The sequence below is a fragment of the Saimiri boliviensis genome, chromosome 6 (genome assembly GCF_048565385.1).
Source record: "Saimiri boliviensis isolate mSaiBol1 chromosome 6, mSaiBol1.pri, whole genome shotgun sequence".
Taxonomy (NCBI): Eukaryota; Metazoa; Chordata; class Mammalia; order Primates; family Cebidae; genus Saimiri; species Saimiri boliviensis.
In genome coordinates this window covers 44534230-44557010 of record NC_133454.1, presented here as the reverse complement: position 1 = coordinate 44557010, position 22781 = coordinate 44534230, and the positions used below count along the sequence as shown (strand labels likewise).

Below are 22781 nucleotides of genomic sequence, written 5' to 3'. Positions count from 1 at the left end.
TGTTTTTCTTTTTTTTGTAAAAAGACAGAGTCTTGCTATGTTGCCTATTATTACTGAGTGGCTATTTACAGGTAAAATTATAGCACACTACAGCCTCAAGTTCTGGGCTCAAGTTATCTTCTTGCCTCAGCCTCGAAGTAGTCGAAATCACAGGTGCAAACCACTGCACCCACTCAGCAGCACCCAGTTATTTTAAATATTCTATGTTCACAGCCTATGGCAGAGCCTAGCAAACAAACACTGTATAAAACATGTACAATTTGCCAATTTGAAATTAACTTTCTAAAGGTTTCAAATATTCTACAACCTGGATATAGTAATAACTTCCACATGGGAGAAAAGAGAAAGCAAGGAAGGGGAAGGGGGCAAACTTTATTTTATCTAAATCCTTCGTGTTTCTTTTACTTCTGGCTACAACTTAGATATAATACATTCTTGTTCAGTTGTCCCCAGGATAGATACTCTAAGTAGACTGCCAGCTGAAACATAACAAGCTCCTGACAGTCTTAATATGAAAGATTTTTAAAAATTGCTTATGTCAAATTTCAATTTAAGTACTGCAGTAAGAACAGCAATGCAAGAAATGTTTAGTTCTCTCATTAACATAAATATCCAATAACTGTAACCAGTATATTTCATGTTCCTTTGTTCTCCATGTTTTTGGAATGTTTTTCTCAACATTCATTTCCATCCGTAAAGCTATCTCCAATATCTACTTTTTCATCAAATGCTACTGTGAAGCTGCATCAAATATTAAAATAAAGAAATGAGAATTGCTGTTCTATTTTTATAAAAATGTGTGTACTGGTCCATGAAAGGTCAAATAGGAGTGAAAAGCTATAAGAATCTTTCTCAGGATGTACTTGACTATGTCCACATTCAAAGGTATTTTGTTATTAATACAAAATTTAATAATATAGCAATGTTTCTCAGATATTTCTCACTGTGTTAGCCTAAAATCATTGTGTCAAAAGCATGCTGAAGGAAGTTCTTTAAAAATGTATATCTGCTTTATTTCATTAATTCATTCTTTTATGTAGTGAAATGTTCACTTTTAGGGAATTAAGTCGTATAACGGTATAATAATGTCATGTGTGACCACTATATCAAGGATAACAGAAAACTGCCAAGTTCAAGGCCACAGGGCACATGCTTATTTTTACGCAAGTTTTACAAAGTCTCCAATTTTAATATAATAAATTTAATCTATTATCAAGTAATTGATATGGAAAGAAATGTATTAAGTTGAATCTGGAAAAATCATCAGTCTTTTCCAATGGTTGAATAGTGAAACAAACCTAAGTACATCCACACCATGCAACATCACTCAGTAATAAAAGGAACAAAGCACTGATGCACACAACTTGGAGGTATCTCCATAGGATAACGCTGAGTGAAAAATGCCAATTCCAGAAAGCTACATCCTGCATAGTTTTACATGTAACATTCTAGTAGTAACAAAATTATTGAAATGAAGAGCTTGGGATATCTCTATCAACTATAAGTGAAACTACAATTATCTCAAAATAAAAACTGTAATAACAACAACAAACCCACTAATATTATTTGGATCACCTCAGACCAAAGACAGATTTAAGTGGCATTCTCAGAAACCAGTCAATATACAGACTTCCCTAGCAGAGGAACAAATGAACAAAGAAAAGAGTAGCCACAGAAAAAGAAGTGTCACAGAAAACAATGAAGAAAATACTACACTTATTAATGAATAGCTAATGAATGTTTAGATATACTTACAGATACTAAATTTTACTCAGTATGAATTCAAGATGGAAAGCTTACCCGATGCTTTGCCTTGATTTTCTTCCTATATTCTTCTTTGTCAAATTTGTCCTCTTCCTGAAGTCTTTCCTTTGCTTTATCTAAGCTGATACCACCTGTGTCATCATCTTCCTCAGCATCCTTGATGGCCGATTTCTGCATTTGTGGCCACTGCTGAACCAACTACAGGCAGGAAAAAGGTCAGTGTCAACAGGAAACAGGGAACAACACAGAAAAGCACTTCATTTTGTCTGATGATTCCAAAAAGGTGCAGATACCCACTTTCTGCCTTACAATCTGTAATCTTAAACCTTCTAACCCACTTCAAGCCACAGAAGAGACTGCCCTAGTCAGAGTAAAGTAATGCAGCCATACCAATGGGAACAGGATTAAAAGAAAATTTCACAGAATAATTTGGAGGAGAAGGTAGTCACAGAATAGAGATGCTTCAGCACCTTCCCAAACAGCATTCTTATTAGCCTATTCTCCACACAACTCAGCTCAAAATTATCTGCACACAGCAGGAGTCAGACTGAGTAGGCTGTACCTCCTTTGAGCTTCCATGGCACCCTATGCGTTACTCTCACACATAGTTCATTGTACTGCATTGTTTTATGTTCCTGTTTCTTTTGCTAGAATTAATCTCCTTGAGGGCAGTTGCATGTCTTGTTCATTTATCCCTGGAGTCCAACATAGTATCTGGTATATATTAAACAGGTGCTCAAAATGGATCAATCAATCACGTATCAACTAACAGCACACATAACGACAGAAATAACTAACTAAAAAGGAGAAAATCAGTTTGGGTTTCACAGGCTTGCTCAAATCCACATGATTTTACACATAGAGTTTAGGATAAGGAACAAGGTGACATAGAAGATGGGGCACTCATCTGGGAATGATGGGACCTGGCTAAATGTCCTAGCTTTTTCACCAGCTTACTATATAATGCTAAATAAATTAATCTCTGGATATCTGAGTCCTTTCCAGAAAAAGAGAGGTTTATTTGACTCAGCGAGTTTCTAAGTCTAACACTACAAAACCTTACAGACAATTCAGACAAAAATAACTCTTATCTAATAATTAGTTGCCAGAAAGATTTAAATAACTACTACTGTTTTAAAAGACTGCTAATTAACCTGCCAGCAAATGGAAACTGCAAGCACATACATCCCAGGTATTAATGCTTCCCCTCTCACTCTGTGGCTACCATAACCATTCTTCAAGATGAGATCTTTATGGAGTCTCAACTTTTAGCAACCAATGGGGGGTGTTAAATATCACTGAGCAGCCATGCTAGCAGTCGCTGACCAGGAAGAGGCAATGTGAGGGATTAGTTGTAACAGTATGAATATCATGTTATTTCAACTCCTCATCCCTACTGCAATCACAGAAGGCAAAAGGTTTATCCTTCTATGGGCTAGGAAAAAGAAGTAGTGGCATTTCTTTCAGAGCTTTAAGTCAGAAGTTTCAATATGGCTCACAGCCACAAACATCTCCTAATAGCACTGAGTACACACTGAAACATTCTATGGTTAAGGATTTACATTCCTTTTAGAGTTAATTGGTATAATTTGCACAGTTAAACTTAGTAGCATATAAGGAACCTCATTACTCCAACAGCACTCATCTCATTTTACAGTGAACATCAGATGTCATATGACTATTCTAGTTTAGTCTATTTCTCAAGTGCTGACCTCTTTTTAATAATTTCATGAAGATTCATTATCTGTCATTTATATAAGCTTCCTCCTCGACTTCCAGCACCTTTGAATGGCACACTATTTTGTTACTTTTCATCTGATTTATACACCCCAAAATAACATCCAAAATTTCAAAATTAAAAGGAAACACTCCATTGGAGAGAGGCTGCTTAAGCAGACTTTGTGTTAGTGATGATGAAATATATGATGCGCTACATTACAATTAATATGAAAGCTTTTTTTTTTTTAAATAGAGGTTTCATTCAATCAATCAATTTTTCTAAGGGTTTATTAGGTTAGGCACTTTTCTAGGTACGAGGGATAGAATAGTGAACAAAATGCCTTCCTCTCAAGGAAAAGTGGAGCAGAAGAAACTGACAACAGTCAAATATAGACTGAAGTGATAAAGTAAGTGCTGTGAAGAAAAGTAAGGCAGGGTAAGAGAAATTAGGTTATGATTGAGGTCAGGTGCTGTGTGCACTATAAGGATAGTCAGGAAAACCTGGGCTGGTGAGAATGAGGCCCTGAGATGATATTCAAAAGACCCTACCTACTATAACCACTCCTTAGGTAAGTCACTTGACATACTGAATCTAGTTCATCAACTAAAAATGAAGACAACTGTTATATAATAGAGTGAACTTTCACGAGTAATTTTTGAGTGGTAACCCCTTCCCTATACTATGGCTATGTATTTACAATATGGCCAAGGGAAAGGTGAAATGAAAACAAGGCACCTCTGTGTCTGAGATTACTTTATCAAGCAGAGAATACCCTCCCACAGCCAGCACAGCAAGATGTATGGAAGTACAGCATTTGAAATTGAAAGTGCAAAGCAGAGGCTTTTTTTTAATGAAGCACAAGAAGCTGTGGCAAGTAGCTGTGTTAGTATTCTCGTGCCTGTTCCACAGAATATGATGATGAATACCATGAGGAGAAAATCTTATCTATAAAAACATAATTTAGAAAGTTCAAAACCAATTCTGTGTCAGTATTACCAAGCAGTATCTCGGTTTACTGCCAGTAAGGCATCCTTGTTCACAGCAGCAGAGCTGATGTACAGCCTATAGTAACAGTGAAAGGAATGGCCCAGCATGCTGTAGAGAAACACTGACTCTATCATTAAGGAGTGGTAAGTAAGCAAGAGAGTCAATCTCTCATAATACTCAAAATGTACCTCAGAAATGAAATACTTCTAGAATCTTACCTCCCCTTCTTCAGTAAATGTTATCTTCTTATTCACTTTAAAATTTCTCTTCATTACTTTTTTTGCTTCTGCAACTTTGGTCACTTTTTTCTTGATGCTGGATTTAGAAGGTTCTTTCTTCTGTGTGAGAACATAAAAGAAACATAGATGATTAGCAAAATGGTTGCTTTATATTAACAATCCAACTCTGGCAATACACTTTCCAAAACTAGGTGCATTTATTACTCACTGGCTAATGAGAAGCATTGAAAACACTGTCCAGAAATAACATTATTTGACTTATTAACTAGGAACCCCTCCCAAAACCTAAAAGAGTTTAAGCATAAACAGGAGGAATAGTAGACCAATAATCTTTACATTTTCTCTGTTACTAGAACTGTCCTATTTGATAATATTAAAGGAATGAAAATTACATTATGTAATAAATTGGCAATAGATAAATAAAGCTATCTTCCAGCCAAGATTTCATATGTATCTTAAAATTTGCAGTTGAAAACTTAAGTTTTTAGAGTAGGAAAACATATACTTGGAAAGCAAAATGATTGCAACACATTGTTTGCAACTCAATATTCTTCCTCCAATTACAGTAATTTACCATAGGAACATGGTAAAATATCCAGTGACACATGCACACGTATGTTTGCTGCAGCACTGTTCACAGTAGCAAAGACTTGAAACCAACCCAAATGTCAATCAGTGATAGACTGGATTTAAAAAATGTGACATATACACAACATGGAATATTACGCAGACATAAAGGATGAGTTCATGTCCTTTACAGAGACATGAATGAAGCTGGAAACCATCATTCTCAGCGAACACAAGAACAGAAAACTGAACACCACATATTCTCACTCCTAAGTGGGAGTTGAACAATGAGAACACATGGACACAGGGAGGGGAACATCACACACTGGGGCTCATCAGGGGGTGGGGGCTAGGGGAGGGATAGCATTAAGAGAAATATCTAATGTAGGCGACAGGTTGATGCAGCAAACCACCACAGCATGTGTATACCTATGTAGCAAACCTGTACATTCTGCAAATGTATTCCAGAACTTAAAGTATTAAAAAAATTGAAAATGTTCACAAAACACAATAGCCCAGTGCTAGAAACAAGAGGGAAAAAAATCAGAAAAACGATGCTAAAAATTGTCAATGGAATAAAGGTCAGAAAAACAATCCTGCCAAGTGGATCCTTAAATGAGGTGGGTTAAACTGAAGAGCTTTAGAGAAATCCATGAAACCATTAAAATTACATGACAAAATTTAGAGGTATTTTCATCTCTGCCTTTTATGATTTCTATCGGTTTCTCAGAGTCCTGTGTCCTGCCTGCCAACCCACCCCCCGAAAAAGTAAAACTTTTTGTTTTAGGAAAGCCACTGAAAGAAGGAACAGAAATGCCCACATGGGTGAGAGGAGGCTTGTTTATCATAGTTTCCTGTTAGGCTCTGGCTTTGCTCTGATACTCTAGAATTATTCTTCACTCATTCAAAGATGCTGTGAATGGCAATGCTATCCAATGCATTACAGTAGATAGTGAGGATGCAGCAATGCAAGACAGGTGGACTCCCAGTCTTCCTGGAGCCTAACTCTAACTGGGGAAAATGATATTAAACAACTAGAACAAAACATTAATTGCAGATAAAAGAGCTTAAAAATAAATATAGAATGAGTGCATATGGCCGCCCTAGAGAGTCAGGGGTGAGGAGAGCAGGTCAAGGAACTTCCTTCTGAGGGAGAGATGTTTGAATTGAGTGGCAAACACTGACATATTGTGACACTGTCTGCACATCAGTGATGTGCTAACACCTGTGCTGTCCACTGATAAGACCGCCTTAGTTCCATGTCATTCTTTTTAATATTAACTTTAACAGGTAATACATGCACATGTATTCTGTAAATTGTACTTAAAAGGTTGCTTTACATGTCCTGTTCAGCAACCTCAGTTTCCCTCCTAAGGATCAAGTGCTATTAGCAGCTTCTGTATCCTTCCAGAGACATTCCACTCACATTCAAGTATATAGGAAAAATGTAAAGTTACTGAAAGAGCTACCTCCCACAATTAAAAGCCTTGATTATATCTATTCACACACATGTGCTTTTATATATCCAGGTTAAGTTTCTAAAAGTGAAAGTGCTCAAAGAGTATGTACAGTTACCCTCCCAAAGTTACACAAATTTATATTCCCACCAAAAATTTATGAGGAATTGATTCACCACATCTGCAGCTAAGTATATTATTAAGCTTTATGTTGCCAGTCAACTTGATGAAACACGATACCTTGGGGAAGTTTTAAGTTGCAGTTGTATTATTTTACATATGACAGAACATCTTTCAAAGGTATTACTTTTCTGTGCACCATTTGTATTATCTGCCAGTATTTCTAATGAATTCCTGGCATTTAATTTATCAAGTAATGTAATCTTTTTCTTTGTTAACAATGCTTCAGTAGTTTACCACATCTCATCATTTACATTTAGACTTTTGCCGTACAAGGTAAACTTGTTGTTTCACTATGATTTGGTTTTTGTCAAGGTGAGATTTTTTATTTTTTATGTAATCAATTTTAGTAAATGTTTCCTGTGTGCCAAACTTTATAGTTTTCCAACTAGAAGATTTTTAAATAATAAACTTAACTTTAACATGCAGATTTTACTTTTTTAGAAGTTTAAAAATTGGCTCTTGGGACAAGAAATAAAATTAATACTTTTCTTGCTTCTATTCATTAATTAACCAAAATATATCTATTGTTAGATAGGAGTTACATTTTTTGAAAGATTTTGTGTGATTGGTACAATAATGAAATTTAGAGCAGTGCTAAGAAGTATAATGAAAGATTGGCTGACAAGATGTAAAACATCAAAATACAACTTTCTATTTGCACCTCTTCTACAATGTGTATGCTAAACTTTAAAAAGCTAAAAGAAAAATATCATAAAATACAAAATTGATAGTCACTCTCAGTGTCCTGTAATAGGTGTAGAAAAGTTACTACAAATAATCTAGATGATAAAAGAACTGCCACTACCACCAGTCACAAAACCATAATGGTTCTCATCATAAGGACCATGTTAGCTAACGTTGGCTACAAGAAAATTCAAAATATAATTAATAAAAAATCTATTTTAATATAAGCATTACTATATATCCTATGAAATAAAATGAAACTATTGTTAAAAAATGATGTTTTAAATGAAAAGCAAAAATCATAGGAAAACAAAAGATTTAAAGACAGTCCAAAGAAATCAGACTTTTATGTTTCCTTAAAGTAGCTCGCATATGGGCCAATTAATAATTTATAATGAAAACTGTTATATGTACAAGTGAGGTAAACCAACAAAATAAAGAACAGTCAACACTGGAGGAGATCTTCAAGATTACCTATTGTAGCTGAAGCCATGCCTATGAAAAATAAGGGCATTTAAGATGGATAAACACTGTTTCCCAAAAGTCCAAATGTATGTAACTATACGTATTTCTATTGGCTAAATAGCCAAACTCTAACAGAACTTATGATTTAAAAAAGAAAGAGCAAGCCCACCTGCTATCTTAACATATTGCCTCAGTCATCCTAAATCAAACTATAGTAATTCAAATATTATTTAACTTTACAGTAAAAATCAAGAACACACGAATGTAAATTAATTCAACCATTGTGGAAGACAGTGTGGCGATTCCTCAAGGACCTAAAAATAGAAATCCCATTTGACCCAGCAATCCCATTACTGGGTATATATCCAAAGGATTATAAATCATTCTACTACAAGGACACGTGCACACGAATGTTCACTGCAGCACTGTTTACAATAGCAAAGACCTGGAACCAACCCAAATGCCCAACGATGATAGACTGGATAGGGAAAATGTGGTACATATACACCATGGAATATTACGCAGCCATCAAAAACGATGAGTTCACGTCCTTTGTAGGGACATGGATGAACCTCGAAACCATCATTCTCAGCAAACTGACACAAGAGCAGAAAATCAAACACCGTATATTCTCACTCATAGACGGGTGTTGAACAATGAGAACACATGGACACAGGGAGGGGAGCACTACACACTGGGGTCCGTTGGGGGGAAATGGGGGAGGGGCGGGGGGTGGGGAGGTGGGAAGAGATAGCATGAGGAGAAATGACAGATACAGGTGAGGGGATGGAAGGCAGCAAACCACACTGCCAAGTGTGTACCTATGCAACAATCTTGCATGTTCATCACATGTACCCCAAAACCTAAAATGCAATAAAAAAAAAAGAACACACTATTTGATATTTTGTTTCAAAGCCCTCTACAAAATCTTTTCTTAAACTATAAAGAGAATCAAAAGTAAAAATCACATGATCATCTCAATAGACACAGAAAAGGCATTTGACAAAATCCATCATCCCTTTATGATTAAAACCCTCAGCCAAGTCAGCATAGAAGGGACATAACTTAATGTAATAAAAGCTATCTAAAACAAACCCACAGCCAATATTATAATAAATGGGGAAAGTTGAAAGCATTTCGCCTGAGAACTGGAACAAGACAAGGATGCCCACTTTCGCCACTTCTATTCAACATAGTACTGGAAGTCCTAGTCAGAGCAATGAGACAAGAGAAAGAAATAACGGGCATCCAAACCGGTAAAGAGGAAATCAAACTGCTGCTGTTTGCTGATGATAAGTTTATATACCTAGAAAATGCTAAAGACTCATCCAGAAAGCTCCTAGAACTGGTAAATGAATTCAGCAAAGTTAGAGGATACAAAATTAAAGTCCACAAGTTAGTAGCACTGCTATACACCAACAGCAACCAAACTGAGAATCAAAGAACTCAACATCTTTCACAATAGCTGCAAAAAAAATAAAATATTTAGAAATATACCTAACCAAAGATGTGAAAAAAAAAAGCACAAGGAAAAAAAAAAACTACAAAACAATTCTGAAAGAAATCATAGATGACATGAACAAATGGAAATACATCCTATGCTCATAAATGGGTGAAATCAGTATTTTGAAAATGACCATACTGTCAAAAACAATCTGTAAATTCAATGCAATTTCCATCAAAATACCACCATCATTCTTTATGGAACTAGAAAAAAAATCCTAAAATTAATATGGAACCAAAAAAGAGCCTGCATAGCCAGAGCAAGATTAAGCAAAAAGAAAAAGTCTGGAGGCATCACATTACCCAACTTCAAACTATACTGTAAGCCCATACTTATCCTAAAGAGCATGGTACTGGTATAAAAATAGGCACATGGACTGATGAAACACAATAGAGAACCCAGAAATAAAGCCAAGTACTTACAAAGAAAATAAACATAAAGTGAGAAAAGCCCACCTTATTCAACAAAAGGTGCTGGGTGGGAGAATTGTCTAGCCACATGTAGTAGAATGAAACTGGATCCTCATCTCTCACCTTATACAAAAATCAACTCAAGACAGATCAGACTCAAATCTAAGACCTAAAACTATAAAGATTCTAGAAAACAACATCAGAAAAACCCTTTTAGACTTGATTCCGCCAAAGACGTTATGACCTCTTGAAAGCAAATGCAACAAAAACAAAGATAAATAGATGGGACTTAATTAAACTAAAAAGCTTCTGCATAGCAAAAGAAATAATCAGCAGAGTTAACAGACAACCCACAGAGTGACAGAAAATCTTCACCATCTATACCCCTGAAAAATACTAATATCCAGAATCGACAAAGAACTCAAACAAATCAGCAAGAAAAAAATACAAACAATCCCATCAAAAAGTGGGCTAAGGACATGAATAGATAATTCTCAACAAAAGAAGATATACAAATGGCCAACAAGCATGTGGAAAAATGCTCAACATCACTGATTATCAGGGAAAAATGCAAACAGAAACCACAACACGATACCATCTCACTTCTGCAACAATGGACATAATAAAAAAATCAAATAATAAGAGATGTTGGCGTTGATGTGATGAAAAGGGAACACTCTAACAGTGTTGGCTGGAATGTAAACTAGTACAACCACTACAGAAAACAGTGTGGAGATTCCTTAAAGAACTAAGAGTAAATCTAACATTTGATCCATCAATCCCACTATTAACTATTTACTCAGAGAAAAAGAAGTCATATGAAAAAGATACTTGCATATGCAGGCTTACAGCAGCACAATTTGCAATTGCAAAAACATGGAACTAGCCCAAATGTCCATCAATCCATGAGTAGATAAAGAAATATGGATAGGCTAGGGTGGTGGCTCATGCCTGCAATCTCAACAATTTGGGAGGCCAAGGCGGGTGGATCACCTGAGATCAGGAGTCAAGTCCAGCTTGACCAGTGAGGTAAAACCCTGTCTCTACTAAAAATACAAAAATTAGCCAGATGTGATGGCAGATGCCTGTAGTCCCAGCTACTCAGGAAGCTGAGACAGGAGAATTGTTTGAAGCCAGGAGGCAGAGGTTGCAGGGAGCCAAGATCACACTACTACACTCCAGACTCTCTGACGGAGTGAGATTCCAACTCAAAAGAAATGGAATACTACTTGGAATACTACTCAGCTGTAAAAATGAATGAAATAATGGCATTCACAGCAACATGGATGGAACTGGAGACTACTATGCTAAGAGAAGTAACTCAGTAATGGAAAACCAAACATCAAATGTTCTCACTCATATGTGGGAGCTAAGTTATAAGGATACAAACACCTAAGAATGATACATCGGACTTTGGAGACTCAGGGAAAAGGGCTGGGGGTGGCAAGGGACAAGACTACACATTGGGTACAGTGTGCACTGCTCAGTGATGGGTACACCAAAATCTCACAGAGCACCACTGAAGAATGTATTCATGTAAACAAACACCACCTGTTCCCCAAAAACCTACTAAAATGTGTAAAAAATACTAAATCTAATACCATCACCAGCAAGCAGCCAATGTATTATGCTTGTGAAATTTTTACAAGAACTGTAGTCTTAAAATTAAGACCCACCCCTAACAGGTAGAGTTTTAGATCTGAAAAATGTAAAGTTCTGGAGATTGGTTGTACATCAATGTGAATGTACTTAACACTACTGAACTGCACATTTTAAAATGGTTAAAATAGTAAATTCTGTTATGTATCTTATACCACAACTAAAGACGAAATTTTAAAAGAGCCAAAGAGAATAGGAGATCAACTTAAAATGCTATTACAGGAAGAAAGTTTGTCTTTTCAGAATTCCTACACAAATATTGATTTGCTAAGACAAACATACCTGCAATAGGAACAGTCCTAACATTACACAAGACTAAAGGAGAAGTTTTGGCTTCAGGATGGGGAGCAGGGTGGGCAATGCAAGGGAAGGGCACAACAGATACAAGGAGGATTAAAGGCCCGCAACATAGATCAACTAAAGTTACACAAAACAAGAGTACTTCCAAATTAGGAATTATGGAAATAATTTATAATGGTTTAAGAAAGCCCATAAGATTTTTCTTCTAAAAAATACCCATCTTTACCAATCTCATGTTTTAAGGTTTAACAGGAGGCACATTACAGTAAACCTTGACCATATGCATAAGTTTGGGAATGGAAATTAAGAGAAAAATGAAAATCAGATCTGCCTCCACCACCCAACTCTGTTGCTGTAATCTCTGGAGTGAACTGCTATTGCATTAGCCTGTTACATAGACCCTACATTCACTCTCATCCCCATTATAGTAAGTCCCATTGTAATCACTTGTTTACTTCTGTGGTTTTTCCTAATAGATTGTAATTTCCATGAGGGTTAAGATCATTTTTATTCTATTTGTATCCCCAATGTATCACAGATAGGCTAGCATATAGGAAACATTCAACAATGAATGAAAGAAGTAGTGAATAAACCACATAAAATTATTTCATTTACTGTTCAGAAGAATTTCAAATCTTGTTCCTACCAATTTTTAATTAGAAAACCAAAGCTTAATTTAGCAATTCGTCCAAGGTTATATAGCTTCAAGGTATTTGACTCTGTTCATATTCTGCAATGCGCAGTTTCATTTCTGTTCAAACTGCCTTAGAAGATTGTAGCATCACAATCTGACTCAATATTTGCCTTTTAAATTTCTATCAATTTAGAATGTTTGAGAATTGCTAATTTGAGAAACTCCCATAGCTTTTTTCACCTTTAAATCCACAGCCCCTTAGGAAAGATTTTCAGAGAGCAGAGCATGGCAACTGAAAGCCAATGAGTTAGAGCTTCAATGTTCCGGATCAAGGGCCTCTCAATGAGGTGGGACCCAGAGGACACAAAACAGAAGATGTATGTGGATGCAATCTCCTCCACACAGACCTTCCTCATCTATGTGGCCCTGCCACAAGTCACCATTTTTATCTTAAAGAAATTGGGCCACATATAAAAATTGGGCATCACGAAGTCCCTGCCTATGCCTATGACCTGAATGGTTTTGCCTAGGTTTTCTTCTAGGGTTTTCATGGTGTTAGGTCTTACGTTTAAGTCTTCAAGCCATCTGGAGTTAATTTTCGTGTAAGGTGTCAAGAAGGGCTCCAGTTTGTTTTCTCCACATGGCTAGCCAGTTATCCCAACACCACTTATTAAACAGGGAATCCTTTCCCCATTGTTTGTTTTTGTGAGGTTTGTCAAAGATCAGATGGTTGCCCATGTGTGGCGTTGCCTCCCAGGCCTCTGTCCTGTTCCATTGGTCTATATCTCTGTTTTGGTACCAATACCATGCTGTTTTGATTACTGTAGCCTTGTAGAATAGTTTGAAGTCAGGTAGCGTGATGCCTCTAGCTCTGTTGTTTTGCTTAGGATTGTCTTGGCTACGTGGGCTCTCTTTTGGTTCCATATGAAGTTTAAGCAAAAATAGACAAATGGGATCTAATTAAACTCCAGAGCTTCTGTACAGCAAAAGAAACAACCTTAAGAGTGAATTGGCAACAAACACAATAGGAAAAAAATTTTGCAATCTACCCATCTGACAAGGGGCTAATATCCAGAATCTACAAAGAACTAAAACAGATTTACAAGAAAAAAATAAACCCATTCAAAAGTGGGCGAAGGACATGAACACTTTCAAAAGAAGACATATATGAGGCCAAAAAAAAAATGAAAAAATGCTCATCACCACTGGTCATTAGAGAAATGCAAATCAAAACCACATTGAGATACCATCTCACACCAGTTAGAATGGCAATCATTAAAAATTCTGGAGACAACAGATGCTGAAGAGGATGTGGAGAAATAGGAACACTTTTACACTGTTGGTGGAAGTGTAAATTAATTCAATCATTGTGGAAAACAGTGTGGTGATTCCCCAAGGACCTAGAAATAGAAATTCCATTTGACCCAGCAATCCCATTACCGGGTACATATCCAAAGGATTATAAATCTTTCTATTATAAAGACATATGCACACATATGTTCATTGCGGCACTGTGTACAATAGCAAAGACCTGGAACCAACCCAAATGCCCATCAATGATAGACTGGACAAGGAAAATGTGGTACATATACACCATGGAATACTATGCAGCCATAAAAAATGATGAGTTCGTGTCCTTTGTAGGGACATGGATGAACCTGGAAACCATCATTCTCAGCAAACTGACATAAAATCAAACAGCGCATGTTCTCACTCATAGGCAGATGTTGAACAATAAGAACATATAGACACAAGGAGGGGAGCAGCAGAAACACACACTGGGGTCTGTTCTGCGGGAGCAGGGGACGGGTAGTGGGGGTAGGGAAGGTGGGGAGGGATAATATGGGGAGAAATGCCAGATATAGGTGACAGGGGGATGGAGGCAGCAAACCACCTTGCCATGTATGTACCTTTGCAACAATCCTGCATGATCTGCACATGTACCCCAGACCCTAAAGTATAATAAAAAAAAAACTATAAAAAATACTATATAAAAAATAATATTAAAAAATACTATAACAAAAGTCACCTTAACTATAAAAAAAATTGGGCATCCTATGTGACTACAAGATATGAAGAACCTGGTTACAGTTTCCACTCCTATCTGCAAATGAAGAGGCCCAGAAAGGTTAAATAGACTCCTTGGCTGAATAGATATAAAAATTCTACTTGCTAAGAACAAGTTTGGCTCTGGTAACTGACTTTCATAGCTAAAATATAACACTATTTGGGAAGTATGAAAAGATGTCTCATGGTCATGATATGCCCTTTTGCTTGTGATATTCAGCATTTGTGAATGTTGGTATAATAGTAAATAATGTCAAGCACCATTTTCTGTCAACTATTATAAGGGAACTATGTCTCTATGACAGTCATTTCTGTTTACCTTTATACTTTTATCTAAAGTGTATTTGTGAAAACTCCCTTATAATTAGTTACACTGTAGGAAAGTCAGCATACAACCACGACATTTAAGCAAAGGACCATTAGTCTTAGTCTCATAAATGTACCAATTTTTAAGATTTTCAGACTTTATACACAGCTTGATTACTTCTAAAAATTGTTTTCATGTCCAAATTAAATACCAAATATACTACCTCAAACTATAAGACCCCAACTCTCATTCTCTTCTGATAAGAATCACAGCTATTATAAAATTCATTTTTATGTAATGCTTGACTATCTCGACACATCATGAATTATATGTAGAAAATCATTTAGCAACCCTTCCAAATGTGTATATCATATAGATAATTCATATTTATTCCAAACACAAAGTCCTACAGATGAGTGCCTACATTTCCTCTCAAAGGTACTCGTTTGTCAAGGCTTGATTAGTCCTGATTATATTAAGATACAAACTACCAGTAAATGTTAATCTCTTTTTTCTGTATGATTAATAAGGCCATGCACTACTTTTTTCCTCGTGGTTTGCAAATTACAATTCTAATCTATAATGTGATGAAAATGATTAATGAATACAATGATATATTGAGCAACAATAACTATTTACTATGAAATATCCATGATTCATTTTTAAGTGATCTTAACAGGTAAATATGAATAAGCAAACAGATGACTATGTCTTGCTTGTTTCTTCCCAACCCTAGACCAACACTACATAGATATACAGTGATCTCGGTTTTGTTCAGACTTCCTTCTGATTAAGGAGGACCATAAGGCACAACCTCTATTGATACTGCCGATATGAACGTTCTATACAATGTTTTTGATTGCCACATTCTTCCTTCAGGATTTCTGGTGCCTACAGGTTTAACTTGGAATACTTTCCAGAAACTGCTTCTTAACCTAACTAACTCTTCCAGAGCATGTGTGCCTGTCACCTTAACTATTAAGTATCCTAAGAAAAACAACTTTCAAATATATCCCCAATACAGTTTCTACCCTCCACTATTTTCCCTCATTTTTCAGATATACATTCCCAAAACCCTCATTTCAACACCTTCAACATATTTGTCTTCCTTTCCTCAATTTCTTGCTAGAACTAACCTAAGTTTCTTCTTAATTTTAAAACACCTCTTTATAGCATTTTGGCCTAATATTTATTTAAATCTTTCACTGCACCTGCAATAACATGTAAATTTCTGTTCTTGACCCAAGCCCTATCTGACTTTCCTTTCATGCCATTTTTCTTACTTAAGCCTCAGTTCCAACTAAGTCTTATTCCCAACCAAGTTTTATGATTATGTTAATTTATTTATTGTCTTAAATGATTCCTTCTACCTCTTTGAACATTTATAATGTTAAAATATTTAAGGGAAAAATCTCCTAATTCCCTATTTATGATCTTAGGACATTTTCCTTGGTTTGTTTAAATTGTTCAGGCTGTTTATTGCTCTGCTTTGCTGGCTAGGAAATATGTATTTGCTCTACACCAAGACACTGGAAAAAAACAAAGCCACTACAGTGACAAAAATCTCAGCGATTTCCTGCTGTTTAACAAAATTATGAAACCACTCATATTTTGCCATAGAAACCCAATTTTTAACCTGCCACTTTTAATAAATATTTCTATATTAGGAAGCAAGCAGCTGGAAGCAATTTAGAGAAATGGTGCCTGATACATTTTTGCCTCTCCTTTTAGATTTAAAAAAAAAAAAAAAAAAAAGACAGTATTGATTTCATTTTTGTGTCCAAATTACCTATATCAATTTCTCATCTCTCATAGTTTCTGGAATTCTTCTAGAACTCAGAAATTGTATAGGCTACATAGCAAAAATAAAAAGCAATTAACACTAAAAGGAAAGATAACTTGTGTCACATGGCCATTTGGCTAACAGGGTTAAGGGAAAATGACCACATAGAGGAGGTAACAAGGTGATAATGAACTAAGTTAAATGTCCCAGGACAGGACAGGAATGGTGGCTCATACCTGTAATCCCAGCACTTTGGGTGGCCGAGACAAGTGAATCGATTGAAGTCAGGATGTCCCAGGACAGGACAGGAATGGTGGCTCATACCTGTAATCCCAGCACTTTGGGTGGCCGAGGCAAGTGAATCGATTGAAGTCAGGAGTTCGAGACCAGCCTGGCCAACACAGTGAAACTCCATCTCCACTAAAATTACAAAAGTTACCCAAGCATGGTGGCAAGTGTCTGTAATCCCAGCTACTGGGGAGGCTGAGGCAGGAGAATCGCTTGAATTCAGGAGGCAGAGGTTGCAGTGAGCCAACAGTACGCTACTGCACTCCAGCCAGACCCTGTCTCAAAAAAAAAAAAAAAAAAAAAAAAAAAAAGTCCTGGGACAAAAGTCATGAAATTATTTCCAACAATATGACACTATGATATACTTATCTTGGGAACTGCCTCAGCTATCTACACCTCTACCACCTTCCTTCTAAGTGATACCAGAGATTCAGCAAGAATGTGCCAGTAGCTAATTTAATCAGAATTTGTTTGAACAGAATGGAAGGGCATGAAAATAACATTCAAGAATGGTTCATTGTATGTTAGACTGAGAATTCCACAGTTGGCTCCAAAACCTAAAAGAAAAGCAAATTAGTTGACAGTCTGGTTAGTGTGGCATAAAGCAGTTTCTGTAAATTCATTCATCATTAAAGTCTAAACAAACAAATGACATGTAACACTAGCTATTGAGCAAGCCACCAATTTTTACAAGTATACAAAAACACACACATACACGTGCATCTATATTTTAAATCATAGAGAAAGAATCTCTATGATTTAAATCATAGAATCTCTCTATGATTTAAAGCCTTCGCAAAGAACTACAATAAGATACATGCTAAATTCAAACTGGGTTTGGTACATGGTTACCATTTCTTAGCACCATTTTTGGCACAGTATTTTAAGACATTTAAGAAATGTTAAAGCTGTCCTCTTGGCCACCCAAGAAGAGATCATCACTTGTTATGTCTGACATTTTTCTATAATGGCATACATTATTAAATTCCAATACATACATGGGCTGTATGTAAACAGAAAGTGAAACAAGCATCACCACTACATCCAAGCTATGTTCACAACTACTACGTGCAGTAAAGTTTTCAAGTTCTACCTTGCATTATATACAAATATTAGCTAAGCAGAAAAAAGTCAAAGGCTAGCCTATGTGTACTATGTTTCCACAAAATGTACCAGAATGATGTCCAAGATTATTCAAAATTGGATATACTCACACATACCCATTTGTAAAAATGTGGTGTGCAAAGCCACATAGTGGTGATGTTTTTTAAAAATATTGGTATTATTACAGTACTTGGAAAGGTAAAAGTACCCTCCAAGATCACCTAGAGAAACACCACCTATCTGCTCTCGACCTCTGGAAAGTTAAGAGAGAATCTGAGATCACATAGACAGTATCAGCAAAGTCAGGGCTAGAACTCCAAACCCTACAAAAACCTAGTCTGTGCTCCTACCCTGACACCATATATAAGAGTATCTTATATTTAATCTTAGCCAATTGGCCAAGGAGCAATATTTAACAGTATCTGCAGTGGAAACATCTTAGAGCTAGACCTTCCTCTGTGAATCATAGTTTTCCTAAGCAATACTGAGAGACCTCATAAAATGAGAAATTAAGAGTGGATTGACAGCAAATGTGTTCTTTAAAATGAAAAGAATCCTTGAAGGAATTCGTTTCTAAAAGTGTTATTTTTAAGAGCAGGATGTCCAGCTTCATAGTGGGAACCTTTGTAGCACCAGTGACTAAAGATACATGCTAAATTAAATATGGGTGACATTGAGAAAGGCAAAATATTTTTGTTCAGAAGTGTGCCCAGTGTCACACCATGGAAAAGGGAGGCCAGCACAATACTGAGCCTAATATCCATGGTCTCTTTGGATGGAAGACAGGTCAGGCCATTGGATTCTCTCACACAGCTGCCAATAAGAAGAACAAAGGCATCACCTAGGGAGAATGCCTTTGTTGGAGTATTTGGAGACTACCGAGAAGTACATACCTGGAACAAAAATGATCTTTGTTGGAATATTTGGAGACTCCCAAGAAGTACATCCCTGGAACAAAAATGATCTTTGCCAGCATTAAGAAAAAGGCAGAAAGGGCAGACTCTATAGCTAATCTCAAAAACGCTACTAATGAGTAATAATTGGCCACTGCCTTATTTATTACAAAAGAGAAATGTCTCATTTTTTTTAATGTGTATAATTTAATAGATCTCATATACCAGAATTTGAATATTTTGTTGGGCAGTCCTGATTTAAAACTAAGATTTGCTTGTGGTTAAATAAATATATTCAGATTTTTGAATTTTAGTTGTAATTCCAATTCAGTAAATGCTATCACTGCTTACCCCTTCTAAAGATATGATTCGATTTCATTCAACTTTTCACTAAGATGGTGAATGTCATCTTAAAACTTATTGGAGACTGGTTTTATATTTAGATTTATATAACCGGTTATGTGAATATATTTAATAATGGGGATACTCCTTCACTGTCTCAGAACCAAACAAGATTCACCTGTGTTTTTATGTTCACTTGCCTCTTAAAGGCAAGACTTGAAGATAAGGAAGCAATAACTGCTTGATATTTTTGGCCATAACTATGCCAGTCTAATTAGAATTTCTTGAATCTAAAGTGGTTCTTTTTACTTATTGAAAGACATTTTAGTGTGGTTTCTGTGTAATATCAAATAAAGATTTAACACTCCTCACATTTTTTAAAAAGTGTTGTTTTCTTTTTTTCATGAAGACCATAGTAATGACTAAATCTGACCTCTAATTTCTTCTAATAGAGCATCTGATAGAAAGAAGAAAATATCGTATCCCTCAATGCTCTGCATTACTTTGCAATTTCCATCTGCCCCCCAATTAGCACTTAATCATTTTAAAAAGTATGATAGCCATTTAAAGTTGTTAGCAGATTTTTGCTTATTAGTTTTTCTCCTATCTCCTACCTTAGAATGAGTCCCTGCTAGTTCATCAGTAAATTGTCACACTAAAATGCAGCATTTTCAGAAATACAGCCTACACTAAAAACTGTAAATCAATTCCTAATTTTAATAAAATTTTTACTACTCCCCAAAATCCATGCTACATAATCAATTTTTTTAAAAATCATTCTCCTTCCTACTATCCTCAAGAGACTAGAAAATTTAAGACCTATCAATATGCTTGAAATTCTTCCTCTAAAAGCAGATTCACCACAATATTGAGACATTTGAGACTTCTTATCACCTTCAATCCTCAGCCCTTTGTTGATGTTTGTGATATTTCTTATACCCTACTTGTATTTTTAAAAGCTTCTTTTACTTCATCCCTCTGAAACACCCAGCTCCCTAAGAGAATGAACTTTGTCACATGCACTTTGTAATTCCTTGAGCCAGCACATAATCCATGCTTAAACAAATCAGTAATTATTTGTGGAACGAAGTTGAGCTCGGGCTAATCAAGATCAGTTTTCTTAAATAGCATAGAAATAAAACTATTTCACATTTAACTTGGCATTTATTTGTTGAGAAATCCGATTCACAGGCCCTCAGCAATAAAGTGTGATACGAGAAGCAAACCTGTCTGAAAACACTGGGAGTCACTGTGGGCAGCCTAGACCATGACATGGAACCACTCCACCATCCTCTTTCCCAGCAAGAGAGGCAGCAACCATGCTCGATGTCTGACAGGACCATGGCTTCCTCCCTCAGCAAGGCAGACCCAACTTCCCATGAACTTCAAAGTCTCCACATGCCTGACAGCTTAGTTTCTCCCATGACTGCAGGCATCCACAACTTTAATGTCTGGTTCTCTAGTAGTTGGTATGATTACACACTGATAAGTCTGATCAGCTACTTGTTCTAAAAGAGGGAGAATAAGGGAAGGGATAACTCAAGTGGAATGAAAATCTATGCTGTATCCAGCATCTTGGCAAAACTCTAGTATCCTCCTATGTGGAATAAGAGGGAGATAGAGAAATCAACTCCTTCCCCTACCAGATCCTGGCTTTGTAAATATTCCTTTTTCCCAACTAAGTGCTTCTTTAAATCCATGCCATATGTCATTGTGGAATCTGTCCTGATCTCTGATGACAAGTGCCAATCCAGATGGGACTTACCTGACATATCTAAACCTTTCAGAATTTAGTGAACAGTAGATACTAACAGATGCCACGTGCCAAACACCATGCTAGCTGTCTTATATTTCATTTACTCAGCACAACCACTCTTTTGAGGGACTGCCTGTATTTTACAGATGATGAAATAATTACTCAACTAAAAGGAACAGAAGCACGCTCTACAGACAGGTTTATCAAACTTCAAAATTTATCTTCTCGAAGTTTGAAGCTGTACTCTTCTCAGGCCCCCACAATTCCACTGATTGAAATAAACTTCAGGAACATTGCTTGTAGGAAGATTAAGCCTACTCCCTAAATGTTGGACCCTATAATTGCCCTCATAGACAGGCATATGGTTTCTACTTGAACAAACCCTTTAACAGAAAATTCATTAAATAAATCATGTTATACTGAGACACCTATTTGTTTTTCTTGCATATTTTTAAAATAATTATATCAACAGAAATCAATGCAGAAAACTACTGTTTTTACTTTTTTTGAAGAAGTGTCATTTACAAATCAAATAGGCAATTTATATTGGTCAAAATGCCAATCTAAATGTTTTCTTCAGGTTCTAATACTACCCTCAAGAGGGCTATGCTGGGACTGAAAACAAAGACAAATTGCATTTTCTTCCCTTACTCTAGGAAAAAGACAATACTAATTATAGGTAGAGGTAAAATAAAGCTGAGGGGGAAAAGGAGGAAAGGTAGTAAGAGTTCTGTGACAAGTTTCAGGGGTAATTATGGGCCAAAAGACAGCATGTATGGAACAAAAAAGACAGGGAAAAGGACAGCTGTACAGAGCTAAGACAGTTACAACAATTAAAAAGAGACAATCTGAAAACAAAGTCGCAAGAAAGGAAGGAACAAGGAAGAGGAAAAACTCAATGAAAACAATCTCCTCCCAGGTGTTGCAAAACATTGCACCATACTGCCAAAAGTCACTTTCCCCACCAACAAAACCCCAAAGCATCAACTTTAAATTGGGAAAATAGAGTAATTATAACAACAATTGTAAACTTTGAGAATTTTTTAAACAGATACTCCCAAGATGCAAAATAATTGACATCCATCTCCCAAATATATTCTCTAGCACAACAAAATAATGTCTTGAGATAAAAAACTAGAAGTGGTAAGTCCCCCAAAAAAGTGCATACTGGAACATAAAATCAATCTTTGACTTTCAAGCAGGGTCATTTTCAAGTTAGTATGCTATTCCTCACCAGTACTGTTCACAGCATATTCTAGACTATTTCTTCTCCAAGCACTTTGGTAATTTACACCATATAATAATTTGAAAGATTCAGCTGACTCACTAATAAATGAAACACTAAATAACTTAATGATGATCCCAATAAAGATTTTCCTCAACTAATTTTGAGTACATTCAACTTCAATCAAATGAAGTAAACAGTTTGAGTTGACCAAAATTTCCTATTAAAATGTAATTAATTCTCTACTGCTAATATTCCTGGAGTTTATGAAACTCACCCATAAGATGCCTACTTCCAAATCTAAGATGCTAAATGTCAAAACTTCCTAATAAAGACCGCAAACTACCACAGAATAGCTTGATCACAATAGTTACTATGGTCAGCTACTTGAGAACCTCCAGGAAGCCTCATTTGACTAAAGCACACTGTATGGTTAATTTTCA

General features: G+C 36.1%; 1 protein-coding gene across 1 annotated transcript in view; it reads right to left on the bottom strand.

Moving 5' to 3' along the window:
- Positions 1–22781, bottom strand: part of DDX10 (DEAD-box helicase 10) — a 791862-nt gene that overhangs the window by 617683 nt on the left and 151398 nt on the right. The window contains exons 14-15 of the mRNA XM_074400547.1: positions 4690–4809; positions 1801–1962 (exon numbers count right to left, since the gene is read on the bottom strand). Coding sequence (XP_074256648.1) covers positions 1801–1962; positions 4690–4809 — 282 coding nt within the window. The remainder of the gene's footprint in view (positions 1–1800; positions 1963–4689; positions 4810–22781) is intronic.